The sequence below is a fragment of the Glandiceps talaboti genome, chromosome 7, assembly GCF_964340395.1.
Source record: "Glandiceps talaboti chromosome 7, keGlaTala1.1, whole genome shotgun sequence".
NCBI lineage: Eukaryota > Metazoa > Hemichordata > Enteropneusta > Spengelidae > Glandiceps > Glandiceps talaboti.
In genome coordinates, this window is record NC_135555.1 from 15,670,029 (window position 1) to 15,692,014 (window position 21,986).

Consider the following 21,986-nt stretch of genomic DNA (forward strand, 5'->3'; position numbering starts at 1 on the left):
ATGCTAGTGTCCGTGCCTGCCTGCCTTCTATGACATCACAACTGTATTCTGGTATTATCAGAACTAATTGCACTATTTCTAAATCGTTGTTTAGACAATAAAACTTTTGGATTTTGATATTAATATTTCACCAGAATAGTTGATTTAGGTATAAACAGAAAATGGATCAACAGAAAAGTGAATTTTATATGACAAGCTAGTGTTTTTTGTTTTTTTTCTGTGTTTATTTTTTCTCTGTATGTTTCCCTGGTAGGTTTTTTAGGGAAATCTAAGGATGGCAAACAAAATATTTAAGTGATGGACCTTAATAGTTGATTTAAATTTTTATCAAAATGGGAAAGAATTGTAGACTAAAGGTGTAAGCAAAAGCAATTTCAATATCAGTCAATCATATACAGCGCCCTCTATAGGCAATTAGTAGTTGCAATTTGAGAAACTTGAAAGAAAAAAGTTTCACAAAAGTGTGCATCTTCGGTCATCTTTCGGATAGAACATCTTCGATTTCATGAAAATATTAAAAAATTAAGGGTTTCTTATTTATTCCTTCTTTCAATCATATTTCTTCCATAGATCATTCTTCCAAAGACTTTAAGCTCTGAACTGAAAAGGGGGGGCGGGGTGATTTATTTTTTAAATTACAAGAACTAGAAGATCTGCAACACACGATACATGACAGGGTTGACTTTTTCCATCATTTATTACTGTAAACAGACTTTTCTACTTTTGTTCATTATATGTCATGTTTTCTATTATTTAAAAAAAACCCCTCTTTTCATCACATATGAGGTCTTACCACAACTCCTTCAGCTGATTTCACCGAGTCCACCATTAGTTTGGTGATCGTTGCAAGGTACGGCTCCATGTTGGCTTTCAGTACGATGGATATAGATGAAAACAAGCCGTACCTACAAGACGGACAGACAGAAAGATACCACATACATATGACCGTCATGAATAATATTTCGATTTCACCGTTAAAGGCTAAATTCTACCTAGAGAAACTAAACCTGACTGGATGTGCCATTGATCTGCTTCCATACCTAGCTGGTACAAAAGTTCACAGACACCACCATGTCCACCCCAGGTATAACCCTACTCTCCACAACCAGGCCAGGCCATGAAAAGAAATTAGTGCATGGACATTAAGGTAGCAGTGCTCACAAGACTTAAAGCTCTGAACACTAGTATGGGTAAGAATGCCTTCAAAGTTGATTCTTCAAGATGACAAGACGTCAACTGAAAGAGACCCCTAATGACAAGACACTAGCTGACATGTAATCAGCCCACAACAAAGCTTGACAACTCAAGGAGTACAATTATGTGTTCCAATATCCCGTCTTTTCATTTCGGATGACAACATGACGGCCGTAATTTGCAACATTGCCATGTGATTTCCTTTACATAAACCAAGGAAAACAGACACAAATAATCACCTTGATTACAAAATGAGTCACTTATTCATCCATATGTCTAATCTTCACTTCCTGCTTCAGTGACAACAACAACCACAACAGACATGTACTGAAAGTTTGTATACAGAGCCTTATGATGCAATCATGGTGAAAGCCACCTAGACTTGAATCTTCCATCTCTTTTAACGTAAAATTGGTACTTACGTGCATCTTCTAAGATCTGGGTCGTCGTTATCCTGGATTAGTTTCAATCCTAACTGAAGACACTCTTCAGCTAATGGCAGGAAATTCTCAACTCCAATCTGTCTCGCTAGAACTCCTAAGGAATCTGTGAAAAGAACAAAATGATGATGGTTTGCATGGTGAATCTGATCCCTTCGTAATAAATGCACGGTCATTCTGTCAATCTGCTAAAATCACCTTTGGATTAGAGAGAGAGTACATGTCTAATGGGAAAACTGATATGGATAAGATTAGGCTTAGGGTATAGTCTTCAACATACATGTAGTGTAGTGTAGCCAGGGTAGCCAAAACTAGTCATTGTAGAAGAGAACCCCCCCCCCCCCCATTAATTACTTTACTTCTATGTGTCTAAATGGTTGAAGTGATCAATTTTGACCCACAAGGATGAATGTACAGAACCCACTGTAATAGCCCCCTTGGGGTCCTCATTTTGTTAAGGAACTGCTCCCACACTCTAACACCATGACATTGTATACACTTAGTCTAGTAGTGGGGTTCTAGACTAAGGGGTCAAATTCTGAAAATATGACTGTATGTGTACTATATATACTGTAAATGTATTTATTTCAGCACATGATAGCTAAATATAGAAATGTGACAACTCGTAAAGTATGTTAAATAGCGTGACTTTCAGTGGAAAAAATTTTTGCATCTAAACTCAGCTGAAATAAATCCCCCCTCCCCTAAAAAAAATGTGACTGCAGTTATGTAGAACAACAAAATATAGCTAAATATAGCTAAATATAGAAATGTGACAACTCGTAAAGTATGTTAAATAGCGTGACTTATTTCAGTGGAAAAAAATTTTGCAGCTAAACTCAGCTGAAATAAACCCCCCCCCCCTAAAAAAAAGGTGACTGTAGTTATGTAGAACAATATTAAAACTCAGTACAATTACCAATACTCATACCTATTGCTTGTATTTGTAGTATCCTATCATCTTCGAGCTGTGCATTGACTAGATAAACTTTGAGATGTTCTATAACCTGTGTAAAATATGGTAACATGTGTTGCTTAGCAGCATTGGCGGTGGCACCGATCGCACTGATGGCCAACTCCTTGACATGGGTAGACTGCGATGTTTGTAACGTGGATAAAACGGTCTCCATCAACGTTGGCAGATACGGCAATAACATTTCTGTACCTGTAGTGAAAAAAAAAATACAAATTGAAAAACATTAAAATTATTACAAAATTGTGTATCTGTCAATTCTTTATCTAATATCTGATCAGGAGCAATGCATCAAAATGATATACCCTTATTGGTGCAAGAAGTGTTTTCTGTGCCTGTTCTTAGAGTGAAAGTGCAGTACAAAACACTGCAAGCATGAATGCAAATACCCCTGAGTACCCACACTGGAACTCGCGTGGCATTGGTTCTGTTATCATTATATATTACATTTATCTGAAACGGCAAATTTCCATAAAAATCATATTATAGCGTGATCACACGATATTGGGTGTAGCAAATGATCGCATCCTCATTTGCATATCATTTGCATGCAGGTATGCAATAACGTTTTCAGAATCGCACTGCAGTGAAAATACCACCAGTATGCACATGCACCGGTGCAAGTAATCTCTGGTACATATGACTGTGTAATAACGGGCGTCATTCCAGGTACTAACTGAGTCAGACAAGAAACAAAAGTGAAACGTGTTTACTTGATTCTAGAATTCAAGATTCTCAAGAATACATTATTATTAGCTGTTAGTACAGCAATCTAATATTTCATAACATGTAGGCTTTACAAAGCACTTTATTTTCATACAGTGGCAGAAATTGAAAAAATGTTGATTAATGATTCATTCGGTTTCTACAAATTGAAATCTACCCGAGGCTAAAACCTTGATGACACAATGATGATGTATGTATGGCCTTTGGTAACAAAATATCATTCTGAGAAAAACTTTTTTAATTTTCATAGCTTTGAAATTGGAAAATGTTAGAGATTCAGTTCACTAGTCTAAGAGTGTTTGTGTTCACTAAAAATTGAAATCACTAGAGTTGCTGCTACATGTAGACAACAGCTAAGCTGGTCTTCATTTAGTGAATGTTATATACTAAAAGCCTTAGCTTGGAAAAACACTTTTCATTTGGCCATTTTCTACGTGAAAAATATTTGAGGCTTTGTAAATTACAGTTCGTTTGAGTCTAAAAGGTATACGATGTAGTCTTTAATTATCCAGTGTTATGCTTCAAGTCTTAGCGTGACAAAAAATACTTTGAATATGTCTGGCTTCCAAGTGAAAAATGTTTGATAATACACTACAGGATACCAAAATTCATTTGAATCTAAAATACTGATGTACAAAAGGAATGCTGTATGGTCTTCAATTACATGATGTGTCAAATTACAAACTAAAATTAGGTTGCATCTATCTGTGACAAATCATCACGTCAGTGCAGTATATAAGGTTGTGTCTGTTATAGAGTTCTATAGCAGATGCAACCTTACTGCACTGATGCGATGAAATGTGTGTGTGTGTGTGGTTTCTGGTAACCAAAGTTCACTTGAGTCTGATATCCTCACAAGAAACTAAGCTGTCTAGCGATTAATTACAAACCCTTCAAATCTAGCAGTTTAGAAAATAGGCTTACAGTGCTCTGACTTCAAAATGAGATATGTTTGAGGTTTCTACAATCTAAAGCTCAGTTGATGCTGAGATCCTGTGAGACAAGCTAAGGGGCAATTTATAATAAGAACTAAATACATACTATTACTCTTACCACCTCAACCCCCACCCCCAAAATAAACAGAATTTGCTTGACATGCCTTAGGTTTAGAATTGAGACCCCAAAGCTGACTGGCAATAAATGATATATAATCTAATCGTACAGCTCAGAAGAAAGCTTTGCAACTGGCTGACGGTAGAGTGAAAAATGTTCCAGAGTTCTGGAAACGTAATAAGTTCACATAGGTCAGACAATGAATACACATTTAGAAGCTTACATGTAACAAATTAAGTTAGTTTTGGCCGATAGAATTCATGACAGTATTGAGAGTACTAGGTTGTCTTATTTGTGAATACCCCGACTCGTCAAGAATTGAACACAGTTAATGATGTCTGACACTTGTTATTACTTTATTGTCTCTGTAATTTGTGAAAAAACGACTCTTCTCAATGAGTGATAAATAACAGTTCAGTCTGATTCAAATAACGCTGACCTTTCATGACCTGAGCTGATTTGCATATAAGCAGTGCAAATCACTCCTGATTACAGTCAGGAGGTCAGAGGGTCAAGGGTCAAAAGGTCAGACAGGGTGATTTTTACCTTTTCATAAACCAACTACAGGTAAATTAAAAAATAAAAGACAATTTTTTTTATATCTTTTTATAAATTACATTGATTATAAGTCAAAAGAGAAGAGTATTTCACAATTTACAAATGAAGTAAATTTGAAATTTCGACAAATAGTTTCAGGAAGTTAACAATTTTCAGCCGGATTTTACGCTGAAAAGTGTACAGTTTCAGGAAAGTAAGAATTTACTTCACATATTTTATGGCTGGAAATAAAGTTGAAATGTGACAAAACAAATTTTGTAGAAAAAATATTTTTGGCAGGTTAAATAGCTATGGAGTAAAAAGGTGTAAATTAAAGTGGTCATATGGATGAGCACTGGGTATTTATTTTGGATTTTTAATTTATAAAACAATGTTATCATGGCTTCCTACTTGAAAAATCAACATGAAACAAGTTCTTGTTTGTAACTCAATAAATGGCAAAAGACTGATACATGTGTTAAATGTTTTTTACTCATTATTCAGCTATTTGCAATATATTGAGTCAAAACCATGCTAATTTACCGGTATAAGACAGTCTGATACTGTAAAGATGTTGGTGATTGGCTGGATTATCAATTTTGATATTTTTTTTTCACAAAAATACAAGCTGGGAATGTTGTAGAATTTAGCATGCATCTCACGGTTATAGTAGATGAATCTATGCAACTGAACTAGAAGTAATAGAGATGAAGAAACACTTCAAATCTAAAGTGTTCTGTAGATGTTGCGATAAATTTGAAAAACACCACAGGAACTCCTGTAGTGTTAGACTTCACCTACTCATCTAAATGTCCTTTAAAAAAATAATCACTGAATTCAGTAATTACAGAAATACTCCAGATAAGAACTGTGAATGATTAGATTTTCTGTGGTGTTGACATGCACTATGATTAAAGTTGTGCGTGCAAACACTACGATGACAGAACCCCATGACAGGAGTGTATTACCCTCACATAATCTGGGTATTTGAACTCGTGCTTACAGCGTTCTCTTCGGTCGTACTTTTATGAACGTATGTGTGTGAAAATACAGCAGCTGCAGAAAACACTGCAAGAATGAGTGCATATACCTCCGAGTACCCATACTGGAACTCACGCAGCATGGAGTTCTGTAATTATTACATATCTGAAACAGCAAATTTCCGCAAAATTCAAACTGTGCGAGCATGCTATTGTGTATGCAAGGAATGATCATTTGCATATCATTTGCATTCAGTTTTACAGTCACGTTTTCAGAATTGTACTGCAGTGCATATACCACGAGTATGTGCACGCAATGATGCAAGTAGTCACTGGTATACATATGATTATAATAAATTCAACAGTCTGTACTTACTTAGATTTTCGCAGAACATTTCCAGTGCATAGTACATTTTGGTGACACCGACGAGACTTTTATGCTGGTCACGTTGTGATCTGACCTGACCCATGTAGTCAAACAGCAATGGAAGGATATCTGCATGGTATTTACTGATGTCTGGTTGGAGGTGCTCCGAGAACTGACCTAGGGTGAAGAGTGCTGCGTGGCGTACAACTTGATGACTGTCTTGTATACCTTTACACACCACTTGGAGTAAACCCTGCAAATACCTGTTTGGATAGATAATAAATCATTGTGTTACAATACACCTTGTCGGTAAACAGTGCCCTCTAGTGGTGAGATCAGCAACTATGGTTTAATAGGACCTTGTCACTAAGCAGTTCCCTTAACTTAAGTGGTAGAATGGACAGTAAATAAGGAAATTAGGTTAAAATAAACCTTGCTAAAATACTGCCCTCTAGCGACACAATCAGCAAATATGGTTTGGATAGACCTTGTCAGTAAATACTGCCATCTAGCGACACAATCAGCAAATATGGTGTGGATAGACCTTGTCAGTAAATACTGCCCTCTAGCTACACAATCAGCAAATATGGTGTGGATAGACCTTGTCAGTAAATACTGCCCTCTAGCTACACAATCAGCAAATATGGTGTGGATAGACCTTGTCAGTAAATACTGCCCTCTAGCGACACAATCAGTAAATATGGGTTGGATAGACCTTGTCAGTAAATACTGCCCTCTAGTGATACAATGAATAGTATATCAGCAAATATAGACCTTGTCAGTAAATACTGCCACCTAGTGACACAATCAGTAAATATGGGTTGGATAGACCTTGTCAGTAAATACTGCCCTCTAGTGATACAATGAATAGTATATCAGCAAATATAGACCTTGTCAGTAAATACTGCCATCTAGTGACACAATCAGTAAATATGGGTTGGATAGACCTTGTCAGTAAATACTGCCCTCTAGTGATACAATGAATAGTATATCAGCAAATATAGACCTTGTCAGTAAATACTGCCATCTAGCAGTACAATGAACAGTACATCTGCAAATATAATGTAGTTACAATAGACCTTGTCAGTAAATACTGCCCTCTAGTGGTACAATCAACAGTAAATCAGCAAACATAGTTATAACAGACCTTGTCAGTAAATACTGCCCTCTAGTTGTACAATGAACAATAAATTAGCAAATAGTTTGAATAGCCGACTGATGTGGTCTGAATATCCTTAAGGTCAAAGGTCACAGAAGCTCTGTCACATGTCATTACAAGTTCTAACTTACTTATGTCTGATGTGGTCTGAACAGCCTTCCACTAAAACGGCTAAACAAATCAATGCTGCCTTCCTGTGGTAAGGGTTTTCACTTTGTAGAGCTGGTTCTACATACTGCATCAATGGCTGCAGTAACTTCTCTGGTGGTAGATGTAGGGCCAAAGTATCTATAACCTTTACAGGAAAAAAAAGACGTAAATTTAACTTCTAATTCACGATTGAAATTCTTTTTTTTAGCTACACTTCATTGCACAAAGGGTATGGAAAGGAACCATTACTTCAAGGTAATTTATTTGAAAGAAAGCAATAAATAGTGTACAAACAGACCATTTTGGTAATACAGTGAGCACAAAAACAGAAGTAATTGACAATAACAACTGTGAAGTCAGTATACATGTGAAATCCCTGAGAAGCATTGGTGTATACCGCCTACACAAAATAAAACAAACAAAAGAAAATGATACTAAAAACTGTGAGGGCAGTGTACACTTCAAATACCTGTGAAGCAAATGCTGATGGTCTGCTGACTTCAGCTTCATCTGTAAACTCATCTTCTTCATCATCTTCATCCTCTTCTTCTGGTGGTGATGTCATAATAGGAAATACTACACTGATGATTGGATGTACTAGTTTATGTTTCAGAATTGTCTGCAAATGAACAACAACAAAATTAGCCTCTCAAATAAATGAGTCAAGATTTTTGCTTTTACTTTGTTCAAGAACACCCTAACCCCAATTCTCAGTTAAAAATTAGCAAAAAATCAGGGGGTCACCATGCAAATTTTGGAAAGGGAGGTTAAAAGTGATTTCAAAATCAGGTCATTTTAGAATCCAATATGGCTACTGTATATACTGAATACATGTACTGTGGTGAAAAGTTGAAAACAAGATGGTGACCCTAAATTTTATTTTATTACTTCAAATGTACCAAACCAAGCTTTTACATGGCTAAGCATTGATTGATTCAAGTTCATTTTGATTTTCAAACACATTAGTCTATGAGGTACATGTACAAACTACAATACACACCTTCTTTTTGAGTCTTGTCAACCAACTAATGAATGATAATGCTTTGACTCTGATATTATCACCTAGATTAGAATTAGCACCAATCTGAAATAAAAAAGATGGAACGATGGTTTTGAAATTGGCTAAGGATTGTACCTGGAGTAACCTGAAGTAGCCAGGAGTAACATGGAGTAACCTGGAGTAATTTGAAGTAACCTGGAGTAACATGGAGTAACTTGGAGTTTCTTTGTGGGACGACCGAATTCCAACATTACCATATGTATGACTCATATACTTCATGCACACTCAACTTTCAAATTTCATTTTCATTTTCATTTCAATCAAAATTTAAGTCAAATTTTAAGTAAGCATTGTTTTTATTAGCAATATTTTCTTATTCAAACATTTATCTATTTTACTAGCGTATTACACATATTTTGTATAGTTTCAAGTTACATCTGTATTTTAAAATTCCAGTCTGTGTATTGTTATGGAAAGCGCACTGAGACGCAGTGTAGTGCGCTCTTTTATAAGAAATAAATTATTATTATTATTATTATTTTAATGTTAGTTTTCATGTTAGTTTTTATATAGCGCTTTCCCATTTTGTGCTCAAAGCACTTTACCATTATTACTCCCGGCATGGACCTATAGCAGCACAACAGCACTTTATACTTCCTCAACTCCCTGGGGAGCATACAATCCATTGCAGCCTCTATAAGTGCATAGGATTAAAGCATTCACATTGTAACCTCTATCCTACCAGGTCTACAATTATAAAGCATTTATTTTTTGGATGCCACTAAAACTTTCACATAAAGTAAGTCAATAACTTATTACAAATATTATAATTTTGTGAAGAATCTAAAACTTCTCACTGATAAATGGTTAAAAAAAATATGAGATAAAAAAATGTTAAAGCTTACCTCAAGACAAAACTCTACTAAAACTTTAATGTGAGGTACAACAATTGTAACTTCACATTCTACAAGCTCATCAAATAACTCTAGAGCTTCACAGGCCTGGTCTTCATCTTGTAAGATTAAATCTCTGACAACTGGTAGAACTTTAGGAATCAGTGGTCGTACCACAGGCTGTTAATAAAAAGAAACATTAGATCGCTATTATAGTTTACATTAAAATCTGGTTTACATCAAATTATATTAACATCAGGCTTTGTACTAGATTGTAAGCCATTTTTGCGCCACACCGACTTTCCAGGTCTGCTCTTGTGAAAGGGGTCGACTGATGTGTGAGGGCGCCCTAACATGGTCTACTTCACCAACTAGCTTTGTACTTCGAGACAATATGTACATTTATTGGCATCATAATATATTGTCTATAATATGTCATTATTTATTATCATGATTATGTAAAATTTGATAAGTAGTTAATTCAAAATTGCCTTGACATTCCAGTCTTTTTTGTTCTCAATTATTTCACTTAGTAAATTAGATCATTAGATAATCAATTATCATGTACAACATAATTTACATTTTCTCTTCACACATGGATAATACATGTATAAGAAAGTTTGCAATCTCTGTGTATACCGGGACCAAGTATATACGCAAATAATACAACTTACAAAAGTAAGGTGACAACGTGACATACACTCTGTTTAAAAAGAACTCTACCCAGATTCAGTTACCATAGTAATTGTTCAACTTACCACATCATCAGAGCCTACATACTCTACTAGGGCAGTCATTGTTCTGAAAAATAAAGTTCGTTCACAAATTTTGAATAAATTTGAGAAAATATGTTTTTAAATTTTCCGTGTTTGTGCACATGCATGTGTCAATGTGCCAGTGTGTGTTTGTTTCTTTGCTTGTTGTTTGTTTATTTGTGTGTTTATGTGTGTGTGCATGCGTGCGTTTATATGCATGAGTCTAGAGTGTAGACAAGAATGAGTGTATGAGTGTATGAGTGTTTGTATGTATGTATGTATGTATGTATGTATGTATGTATGTATGTATGTATGTATGTATGTAAGTATGTATGTATGTATGTAAGTATGTATGTATGTATGTATGAGTGTGTATATGTGCACATGTGTGAGTGTGTGTGTGTGTGTGTGTGAGTGTGTGTGTGTGTGTGTGTGTGTGTGTGTGTGTGTGTGTGTGCGTGTGTGCGTGCGTGCGTGCGTATGTATGTAGGTCTGGAGCTTCTGTTTGCCTGTGCATGCAAGCATTTCTTATACAAGTCATTATAAATTTGTGAAACTGGATTAAAATCGTTAAAATGAATACCATAAATATCATTTGAAAACTGCAATTCTGATAGTATGGCATGGAAGTAATACCATTTGTGTTTCAATAGTATTATAGTTTTCCGTAAGAACAAGTCATTGCGTCAGTGCAGTACGGTCGTATCTGCTATGCAATTGTATAGGCAAGTAAGAAATGTACCAAGTTACCAAGTAATATTCCTACATTGTTATGACCTTACCACATAGCTAATGTAGTGTTGACAACTACCCAGTTAATTACGACACTCACTTCATACATTCATTTAGTCTCTCAAAGGGTCTCTCTGATTGTTAGTGTCGTTAGTTTTCATTAACCATTGTTACATTTCCTTTCATGCCAAAATACATAATGGAGAGGGTGTGCCTTGGCAGTGTCTTGAGTATTAACCAAAAACAAAGCTTACTAAAACGAAAGTACTGGACCTTTGCTTGTGTGAGGGCGCTAATGCAGACAAGTATGACAGACACATCTACCAGAATACATTATACTTCATAACTTTGTATTCACCATTCACTCTCATAATATATTTTGTGAAAATCTGTAGATTCTACATATCAATGTTCAGCTGAAATTAAGATTAACTGTTGTCATGGATTTCCTTTTTTGCTGTGTGTGTCTGTGTGAGGTGGGGGTGGGGAGGGGCATTTTGTTGTTAATCCCCATTATCCCAAGGGGTAGTTGTTTGTACACAAGTAATTACTACTTGGGTAGAAGAGGTTAATCAAATTTTTAAAAAGGCAGCAACAGCAGGATAAAAAAAACAACTCACTTGATAGTGTGGAAAGGCACTGTCCTGCTTTCTTTGTCTTCAAGTAATGTAGAAAACAGCGACAGTAAAGATCTGAGATGAGGTTGTAAACTTTCACCAGCAGTATGTGCAACGGCACTCATCACTAACATACCAACCTGTGTAATAAAATCATAACAATTTATTGGCTGCAACAATGTTACTAAAAAAAACAATACTTTTCTTCACCAGTTTGTAGTCAAAGTATTCCAGTGTACATACTTTTATAAAATGCAACCAGGTGTTTTTATACATTTCACTAAAATATCTCTGTTGAAGGGATACCATACATACATCACATCTTACCTCTCTTTGTGCTGGTACTGAACTTCTAGTATATTCTGTCAGGAACTGTAACAGTTCTGGCCATTTTCCCTCTCCTAGGTCATGTTTAGCAATTGAACTTACAGATTCAGATACTGCATGCCTTACTATATGTCTGTAACAAGTGAAAGTTTACATATTAGTTTTTTAAGACAATAAAATTGTGTTTCCAAATCTTCTCAGAATACATTGCATTTTAATAGGAAATAAATTTGGGGAATGTTTTTGTATATATAGCTTACTATACCCATAGACCCTCCACTATGCTATACCCCAAATCTATACCCTCCCATCCACACACACACACACACACACACACACACACACACACACACACACACACACACACACACACACACACACACACACACACACACACACACACACACACACACACACACACACACACACACATACATACATACATACATACATACATACATACATACATACATACATACATACATACGCTTACCAGTCAAAACGTCCCCGGGTCAAAACGTCCCCGGGTCAAAACGTCCCCGGGTATGACCAAAACGTCCCCGGGTCAAAACGTCCCCGGGTCAAAACGTCCTCGGGTATGACCAAAATTTAACCAAGAGACTTGACTGTGTAACAGTTTCCGTTCCTTCCCTAAAACACGGTCAAGTATCGATGCCCATATTCCGAACCATTTTCTGTTCTAGTCCTGCTTACATGACGGTGCACGAGTCTGTATTACTGAGGGACAATTGTCAGAATCGAGTCCCAAATTCCTCCGTATGCAAGCAGGACTATTTCTGTTCGTGATTTACATGCTCATTTTCACCGACCATTGATATTGACACGCAAGACTTTTATGACCTCAAATCTGTCTGATTTCCCGTAAATAAAGTGATGGTTGCCCAAGACAATGATTATTTTTGCCCATGTAGCACATTTCCCCTGACCTAAACACCGTTTCGTAACTTACACCAAACAATCCGTGCTCGCACTCACACACAATTAGTTTGGGTCGAGGAAAATGGAAAGACGGGGACGTTTTGACCTGGGGACGTTTTGACCCGGGGACGTTTTGACTTATGGAAACCGGGGACGTTTTGACCCGGGGACGTTTTGACTGGATACCATACATACATACATACATACATACATACATACATACAAACACACACACACACACACACACACACACACACACACACATGCGCATGTCACATATACATAAGAGCAAACAGATAGGTACACATACCCCCCCCCACCACCACCACCACCACCACCACCACCACACACACACATACACTGATTAATTGTCAGGACTTTACATACTGTGGTTCCTGGATTAAAACTTGAAGAAAAGTTTGTCGTATTTGTTGCTGTCCATCAGGAGCAAGTTTCTTCCATTGTTTGACAATTCGCTTCCTTAGCAGAACTGCAGCAAACTGTCGTATCTGGAAAATACAAAGAAGCAAAATTGTTAACAAAATTTTGGCCTGACTGAATAAGTTCTAAGAAAACAAATTGCTCAAATAGCAATTGTACATGTGTTTAATACAACCCATGAAAAAACACTGATTGTATGTCTTTGCATGAAACTTGTCACATTTCTGCTTCTCTGCTTACCATGAGCAAGCAAGCGCATCAGTGTTTTTACGCAGGCTGTAGTTTCTATAAACCAGGACAAACCAGTTTACTTATACACTTTGTTGATTGAGATTTTTAATACTGACTGCTAGAGTTTCTCTGTCTTACTTCCTTTCATGAAAATATTGTAGTTCTTGAATGTGTTATTTGTTATTCTGCCAATCCCAAGTTTACAGTAATTTTCAATAGCCATCTTCCCTTTGACCTTTGACCTTTGGGTGAATGTATTTATATTTATACATGATTTCTTTACTGGATAGCTATCTGTCACTAAGCAATGGACTCACAATTGCCTATACTGTACACTTACCTGTGGATTTTGTGCTGTACATAACACATGACACAATGCTGCAGCTATGCCAGGATCACGAAATGCTTTCCTTAATTCATTTGTTGCCTGGAAACAAAAAGATAACGTCTTCATTATCAGTTTAATACAGTGATAATACATCAATAGATTGAATTATTCTGATATGGTTTTGCTACAGTGTGTCTGTGTCAAAGTAAAAATATCAGCATTACTGCTTTTTCCATAGTAGTTTGACAATTTTTGGTTCTGTAGTGTTCTGGCAATGCTGGGAACGATGGTAACAGAGGGGGGGGGGGGGGGGGGTAAGCAAATAATCAGACTAGTTTCCAATCCAGTCTACATCATTTGCTGGGGAAAACTGGTAAAATTATTGGGAATGAAGGTAAATTTACTTACAACATGTACTAATGCCATTGACAAAAAAAAATTCGGACCATATGATATTTTCACTACTAGGAAATTTTGCAATTTTACCGTCTTGAGCTAGTTCTTAAATGCTAATTTTTACTAATTACCAAACTAGTACATTGTTTTCATGTACAAGAAGGCATTTTAGTCACTTTTTATTTTTGCATCTTTTAGTGAAAATTCCAAGGTTTACAGTAATTGAAATAGTATTACTACCAAACCAGAGTGACTATAAAGTTTCAATACGCCGTATTCCGGTTATCGAAGAAGCCCCGAAAAGATAAAAGATATGATTGTTTGGCCACTAGGGGCGCTGTTTTAGAACCGGAAGTGAGGGCCAGAATTGTAAAGCATAGAGTCTATAGGCATCGTAACCACTGACTAAAGATTTTCTGTCATTCCCCGTAACTTTACGCTATAATATTGCATTATCGCCCATCAAATAACGAAATAGCAAATTAACCTCTTGTTCTCCTAATATTTCGCGTAAGTTTGGCTCTGCAATTCGACCGTGAGGAAAACCCAAAAGTAGCAACATTTTGAAACGGGTAGTACACTGACATCTCACTCACGTTTTCAGTGTGACCTCGTCCATTTGCGTTACCGTTGGAGAAATTGTAGCGATTGCTTCCAGTCAAACATCGGAACGGAAAAAGGTACAAAAACAGAGGAAAGAACCCTCAAAATCACAATATACGCTACAGTTATTGCAGCTTGTATAAAACCAATCTGATTAAAATCCGATGTAGATGTCGGCTAATCGTTCATTGCTATTTTACTTTCGTTATTGTGCCTGAATTGACCTTCGTGGTACATGTTTGATCGCCTCCTCTACCGATCAGGACAAAAACGTAAACATGTACCACGTACGAAGGTCAATTCAGGCAAAATAACGAAGGTAAAATAGCAATGAACGATCAGCCGACATGTACATCGGATTTTAATCAGATCGGTATAAGACATGGTATGATGAGTGAACCACGTAAACGTTACATGGAAGGCCGATTCATTGAAGGGGTGGGCGGTGTGGTACATCAATCATAATAACAATATTTATGATTCGTTGCCGACTTCAATGGGGTTTTTTATACACTGATGGTCCTGAATAAAGAATAGCAAGCTAATCAAAGTGTGATAGTAAAGATGAGTATATCAATACAAATATGTTTATGCCAACTTATAACCAGTACATGAAATGTTTTTTTCCGGACAAAGTTTTATGATTTCACCCGTGGTGCTACACCACTGTTCTAATAAACAAGAAAGGCCTAAGTATGCGGCGACATCAGTTACAATATAAACATGTGGCTTGGTAATTGTCGACCGAACTCTCAATATTGCAATGACTGTAGCTGGAAGCTGTTCAATCTGATTAAAATCCGATGTAGATGTCGGCTAATCGTTCATTGCTATTTTACCTTCGTTATTTTGCCTGATATTATTTTTCTTGGTACATGTTTACATTTTTTAGCCTGATCGTAGAGGAGGCGATCAGGCAAGCTAAAAAATGTAAACATGTACCAAGAAGGTCAATTCAGGCAAAATCAAGGTAAAATAGCAATGAACGATCAGCCAACATCTACATCGGATTTTAATCAGATTGGAAGCTGTTGTCAGATTTGTAATTTTCTAATCGTTCTTTTGTCAAGCAACAGACACCAGTAAGGTAAAGAAATATGTTTATCATGTCTACATCGGGTATATTTCGAAGGTCCTCCGTCCAACTTTCAATGTTTCCGCTGTCGATTAGTTCTATCTTTTGATGCTTGACATCCATCCACCATTCGTCTCCTCTTCCGTTCTCTCAGAAAATTATCATTTTCTAGTGATTCAAGACCAAGGTTGACAGCATTTCTGGCGATATCTAGTAGATTTAGAAGTAGTAATTTTCCACTCTTTTATGAATGCACGGAGTTCTTTTACGCCCATTTTGTTGACAGCTTCATACATCGCCATACTATTAGATGCCATGACGAAAATTCTGGCCCTCACTTTGTCAGATATGGTGCGCCCTCTCGCGATACTTTCCTGCGAAACAACCGGAAGTTCGATAACCGGAATACGCCGTATTACTACCAAACCAAAGTGACTATAGAGTTTCAATTAGGTGACATGATGTTTTTAAAAAAAATACATCTCACACATATATTGTTACTAATTACACGTAAAAAAAAAATTGTGTGGTTCCGATTACATTCAATTATAAAATAGGTGGGGTTGCCTTGGTAGATTTTATATTTTTTTTTTTTTTTTTTTTCACAGTGTCTAGTTCAAGTAGTTATGTTTTTCTGTTGTTTTCATACGGTCTCTGTGTTATTGGCTTCTTCTCATCAGATGTACAGCCATTACAGCTTGGAAGAACAGTTGTCTTTTTCAGTTGATGTCAGTTTCCGCATCCACTCTTTCCTGCGAGACTTCCCAATTTAGTGATTTACTTATATTTTTTCTCGATTATGTAAAAAAAAAAAAGTTTAGGGTCGGCGTGAAAAACTAGGTGGGGTCGGATAACCGGAACCAAACAACTTTTTTCATTTGGCCTGACATAAAATATAATACAGACACTGACAGCACACAAGAATATATTATCTCACTGTGAACATAAGTCAACATCATGGTCAGATGAAACAAGAAACATACAAACATAAAACTGTTTGTTTGTGTTGAAAGTGAGATAAAATAGAACATTTCCTTAGCTTGTGCCCTATCAGTGCCTGTATTTTCTTTGTGTAACTCAAACAAAAAATGTTGTGTGAAATGTCAAAAACATTGTGGCACCTAATCGAAACTCTATAGTCCCTCTGATTTGGTAGTAACAAAGAATTAAGCTTTTCACTAAAATTTACAGTAGTTTTCTGACAATTTTTAAAGGTACAAATGTCTAAAACTATGATGAAAATTCGTAACTGCAAAATTCTGAAAGCCTAAAAGTAGAAGAATCACTGTGTACAGTAGTATCGAGTACATGCATGTGGCAGAAACAAGAAAAACAAATTGAATGATGAATTGAAGGAAAACAAATATTTGTTGTAGATTTTTTGTAGGCAGTACTTTAAAGTTTATTCTTGTTAGTGTTTCCATTAGTGAATTATATCATAAATGCAGACTACTACATACACGTTCATGATAATCTAAGACAACCCTTTCATATTCACTCTATTAACTTTACACGGATCATAATTCGGGGCTAAGGGACATAACTTTCAATGGCATATGATGGCCGGCCAGCTGGCCTGCAAAAGTAAATAATATTAGCGCTGACACCAAGTCACTTACTTAATATGTGCGACGACAGGTGCCTATAAAATCGAAAATAGAGTCACAAAAGTGAGATAACTCGTTCTGATCGCTACACTTCATGCCACCAACATGTTGCCACTGTATCTACCAGGCCTTAGGACTCAGATCATACCCTCAAGGCTATCAAGTTACACCTCACTCACGTGTGATATTTCAGCATTCGCATTTCACGTCCATGTGGCCGTTTAAAGGCGAATTGTGATGTTCTTATTACATCATTTTCAGCTTCTCTTGGCTGATTTTGTGAGTAAATTACTTACTGAATATTCTCTTTCAGCATCAATAATAATCCTACCTGTTGTATCACCGCATTATCTGGAACAAGCAGCTGCTCCAAGATTGCTTCAAGGGAGGCTGCCATATTGCATTGGTCTTGTCATGCGTTGACCTCTGAACTCGCTCAGTTAAGAGAACAGCGCCACCAATTTCTTAAGTTAGTGTTACATAATAACTATTGTTTTTATCACGTTCATGAACTGTTGGCATACTTTTCAGTTACAGGGGCTACGAGTGGAGTAGTACCAATGGACAGAGTTGTTTATTTGAATGAATATTAAGACAATACCACTACAAGGTCAAGGGTGGTCATAATTATGCAACTGTGTCACAGAGCCTGGCAAATATAACGTCTCATGCAAGATAGTGAATATCCCTATACAAAGAGACATCATGGCCCTTGACAAACTTACTGTTCTTGTTACAGGAGGGGCAGGCTTTCTTGGTCAACACATCATTAAGTTATTGATAGAGAAAACTATGGTGCAAGAAATCAAGTCGTTTGATATTGGGCCTCTGAAATGGAACCCAGAGTTGGTTATCAGGAATTCTATGGTACAGTTTCATCATATCCATGGAGATATAACCAATGTAGAGCATATTGCAAAGGCATGTGAAGGTGTTGATGCTGTTTTCCATACTGCTGCAGTAGTTGACGTCACACTGATGCCTGATATCGAGAAGCTGACTGAAGTGAATGTTGTTGGAACTCGTAATGTTATACTTGCCTGCATTGAAAACAATGTTCAATTCTTGGTTGGTACAAGTAGTCATGGCATCTTTGAAGGTGAGGAACCGATTCACGATGGTGATGAAAACTTGGAGATACCAGAAAAGTTTCTCTTTGTGTACACAGAGACGAAGTATATGGGGGAGAAGTTGATGCTTGATGCTAATAATAGAGTCTGTAGAAATGGTGAAGTGTTGAAGACTGTTGTAATTCGACCCGTGGCAATGTATGGTGAAGGCGACTCCCATGCTGTCAAAACCACAATCCAAGTTACACAAAACCAGGGCGGCGTATTTTATAAGATTGGATCTGGGGCTGTCCAATACCAGATGGCATACATTGGCAATGTTGCATGGCTGCATATCAAAGCACTGCAAAAGTTAAACGAATTGGGCAGTTTGACCTTGAATAACATTGCTGGTAGAGTATTTTTTGCAACCGATGACACACCTCTGCAACCCTTCTCAGATTTCATGAAGCCTTTCATTGTTGCCAGGGGTTACCGTGTGTCCAAACTGAGAATACCTTATTGGTTGATTTACTGCATCTATTGGATTATGGGAATGTTTTGTTTGCTACTGAAACCAATGAAGCGGATCAACATGAATACCACTACAGATGTACTATATTGCACGTTTGGGGCTGGACATTCCTTTAACTCCAGGCTTGCAAAGCAACTGTTGGATTATAAACCAATTTTCACACCCCAGGAGGCAATAGAAAGAAGTTTGAAATATTACAGCAACATTAATCTTGATGACTGAGATTACTTTAGTTATGTAACCAAGGTTACTCGTTTGTTTGAAGTACAGTTGTCGCCAATAATATCATTTATAATTAATTGACTTTATAACCATCATTTTATTCCCTCTTAAAATGCCAATCATTGAGAGCCTGGAGGCTGTCTATGAGTCAGTAGTATTTGTGTGAATGTACTACAAAATAGTTCTAGTAGGTAATGATCAATCAAGGTTAACTGTCACAACACTTTACTTATTTATTCAAAATAATGTCTTCACTGAATACACAGCATCTGTTTGTGTTACATAGTAATGCGCTGTCTGTACCAAATTTAATATTACCATTTGCTACTAATACATGTTATAAATACTTTCAATGACACTTCCACTAAAGTAGCATAGTCAAAGTAATAATAAAAATAGCACCAATGGCGTTGTAGCACGGCTGTATTTGGATGAACTGCTATGAACGTGGTCTGGTTGCTAGACATATTTGCATATACATTTTGGGAAGTTTTTTTTAGCTGCCTCCCCTTCTCACTTTTCAGCTTTGCAATATAAACGATCATTAGGCTGTTGTTATGGGCATGGTCCTGTTGCTAGGCATATTTGCATATATGTGTTGAATCTGTATTGACTTACCTACCCATTTGTTATCTTTGTAATATGTACCATTTCACTGTTGCTAAGGGCGTGGTCATGATATGGTTGCTAGGACAAATTGTGTCATAATGTTTTCAACAATAACCGCCAAATAACACCGCCAGAACATCCAGAACAAAACATTTAAATACCGTATGCATTAGCACCCTCGCACAGGCAAAGACATACGAGTAGTGCTTCTGTTTTATCAACTTGAAGCTTAAATAATGCCATTCTTGTTTGATATCTTCATGTATACCACTATACAAAGGAATTAAACGACTAAAAAACAATTCAATTTTAATCTTTCTTCAAAAAAAACCCCATTTCTTTGTCGATCTTTCATAAACGTTGCAATTTCAAAAGGTCATTCCGTCAAGTTGCTATCTCATCCTTCTCATAATTACATTTTTCAGTTCAATGTCACAAAAATTCGCTCAATATCATCGTGGACAGTCTGTGGTACACGGTTTATACACCAATGTACAAAGTCATGACTCTGTGTCATAAACTGCAGTGACAGAATCTGAAAAATACAAAAAGGGAAGAAAAACAAATTTTATGGCATGTATCTCTATATACCTGTAGTATATGAACTAACATGAATAATTAAGAGAGAGAGAGAGAGAGAGAGAGAGAGAGAGAGAGAGAGAGAGAGAGAGAGAGAGAGAGAGAGAGAGAGAGCGAGCGAGAGAGAGAGAGAGAGAGAGACAGACAGACAGACAGACAGAGAGGGGGAGGGAGGGATAGAGAGAGACAGAGACAGACAGAAAGAGAGACAGACAGACAGACAGACAGAGAGAGTTGGGAGGGAGAGAGAGAGAGAGAGAGAGAGAGAGAGAGAGAGAGAGAGAGAGAGAGAGAGAGAGAGAGAGAGAGAGAGAGAGAGAGAGAGAGAGAGAGAGAGAGAGAGAGAGAGAGAGAGAGAGAGAGACGAAAGAATATTGGTACAGACGTATTTTTGGAGTTCACTTCAGATCATAGGGAACTCTAGTCTTGCTGCTAGACGTTCGGGCTTTCTTTGGATGTTATATCTATAAGCGAATGAAGTTCGCATGTGTGGGCTTGCCTGAACATCCATCCTCGATAGCGTTGTTCGGCTGTGTGTCGTATTTTATCGGAAGAACATCCGAGGGCTAGCTGATAGACTACTGTGAGCTGTGCTGACAGTGTTGTGCTGGTGACTGAACATATGACTGACGCCCTCAACGATGACCAAGGACTGAAATACAAAAAAATACAACGTGGTCAGAACGAACAAGCAGCTATTAATACAATTGTCAATCAATCTCGGCGATCGGTCAATAGAAGTACGTCTTTAGACGTCCCTCATGGTCTTGACTTAGCGACCACCTATGAGTTGGGGCTCATAGCCGTATATATCTTCTACATCTGGACGAAGATATTATCAGGATTGTACCTACCTAACCATACTAACAGCAATAATTACTTTCAGGTAAGACTACTTTCGTTGTTGTAATGTTATTAAAGGAAAATACAAAACTGAAGTGATGTCCGCGTCCGAGCCGGTGTGAATTTTTCCCCTGTAGTCGTCGAACTACTGGACGTGACAATGACAGGCGAAAGTTTGTTTGACTTGTAGCGAGTTTTGAAGATGGGTCGGCTAGTTAATATGTTATTTAGTTTCAAGTGCACTGTTTGAATTTGTGCTTGAGTATAAAACTCCTACTGGTTGTTGCAAAGTGTTTCACAGAAAAATTCTGTTATTTTGGTAGCGTAGTTGCGAGACCACCGAATACTACCGGAATTTCGCGCTAAAAATTACAATTAGTGTTATAGCCCAATGAAGTATTACTAAATTTTGATAAACTCCCCACTTGTTTCGAACCAAAAGTCCCCGCCCAAACTAGTAGGTTTTGAAAAGAAATTCACGGACTTCATTGAGCAGTTGCCCATCTTTTAAATTTCCCGCCCATGTGGTGTGAACAAAAGGCCATGGCGATCTTTGCTAACTTTCGATAGTGCTCCTAGCTGCTACTTACTCCAACTCGCCCAATTCACCCTTTCACCTGTTTAAT

At 37.1% G+C, this 21,986-nt stretch overlaps 2 protein-coding genes across 2 annotated transcripts in view; one reads left to right on the top strand and one right to left on the bottom strand.

Annotated features, from left to right (window-relative positions):
- LOC144437694 (importin-4-like) overlaps positions 1–17,917 on the bottom strand; it is a 54,992-nt gene extending 37,075 nt beyond the window's left edge. The window contains exons 1-14 of the mRNA XM_078126698.1: positions 17,855–17,917; positions 13,855–13,941; positions 13,230–13,351; positions 11,904–12,036; positions 11,580–11,716; positions 10,231–10,273; positions 9,485–9,652; positions 8,580–8,663; positions 8,049–8,198; positions 7,561–7,724; positions 6,280–6,533; positions 2,566–2,799; positions 1,617–1,740; positions 794–905 (exon numbers count right to left, since the gene is read on the bottom strand). Of these exons, the coding sequence (XP_077982824.1) occupies positions 794–905; positions 1,617–1,740; positions 2,566–2,799; positions 6,280–6,533; positions 7,561–7,724; positions 8,049–8,198; positions 8,580–8,663; positions 9,485–9,652; positions 10,231–10,273; positions 11,580–11,710 (1,464 nt within the window). The 5' untranslated portion in view covers positions 11,711–11,716; positions 11,904–12,036; positions 13,230–13,351; positions 13,855–13,941; positions 17,855–17,917. The remainder of the gene's footprint in view (positions 1–793; positions 906–1,616; positions 1,741–2,565; positions 2,800–6,279; positions 6,534–7,560; positions 7,725–8,048; positions 8,199–8,579; positions 8,664–9,484; positions 9,653–10,230; positions 10,274–11,579; positions 11,717–11,903; positions 12,037–13,229; positions 13,352–13,854; positions 13,942–17,854) is intronic.
- A 311-nt stretch (positions 17,918–18,228) lies between these two features.
- Positions 18,229–19,329, top strand: LOC144438005 (3 beta-hydroxysteroid dehydrogenase type 7-like). The gene has a single exon (XM_078127037.1). The coding sequence runs from the start codon at positions 18,229–18,231 to the stop codon at positions 19,327–19,329; it is 1,101 nt and encodes a 366-aa protein (XP_077983163.1).
- Positions 19,330–21,986: the final 2,657 nt, after the last annotated feature.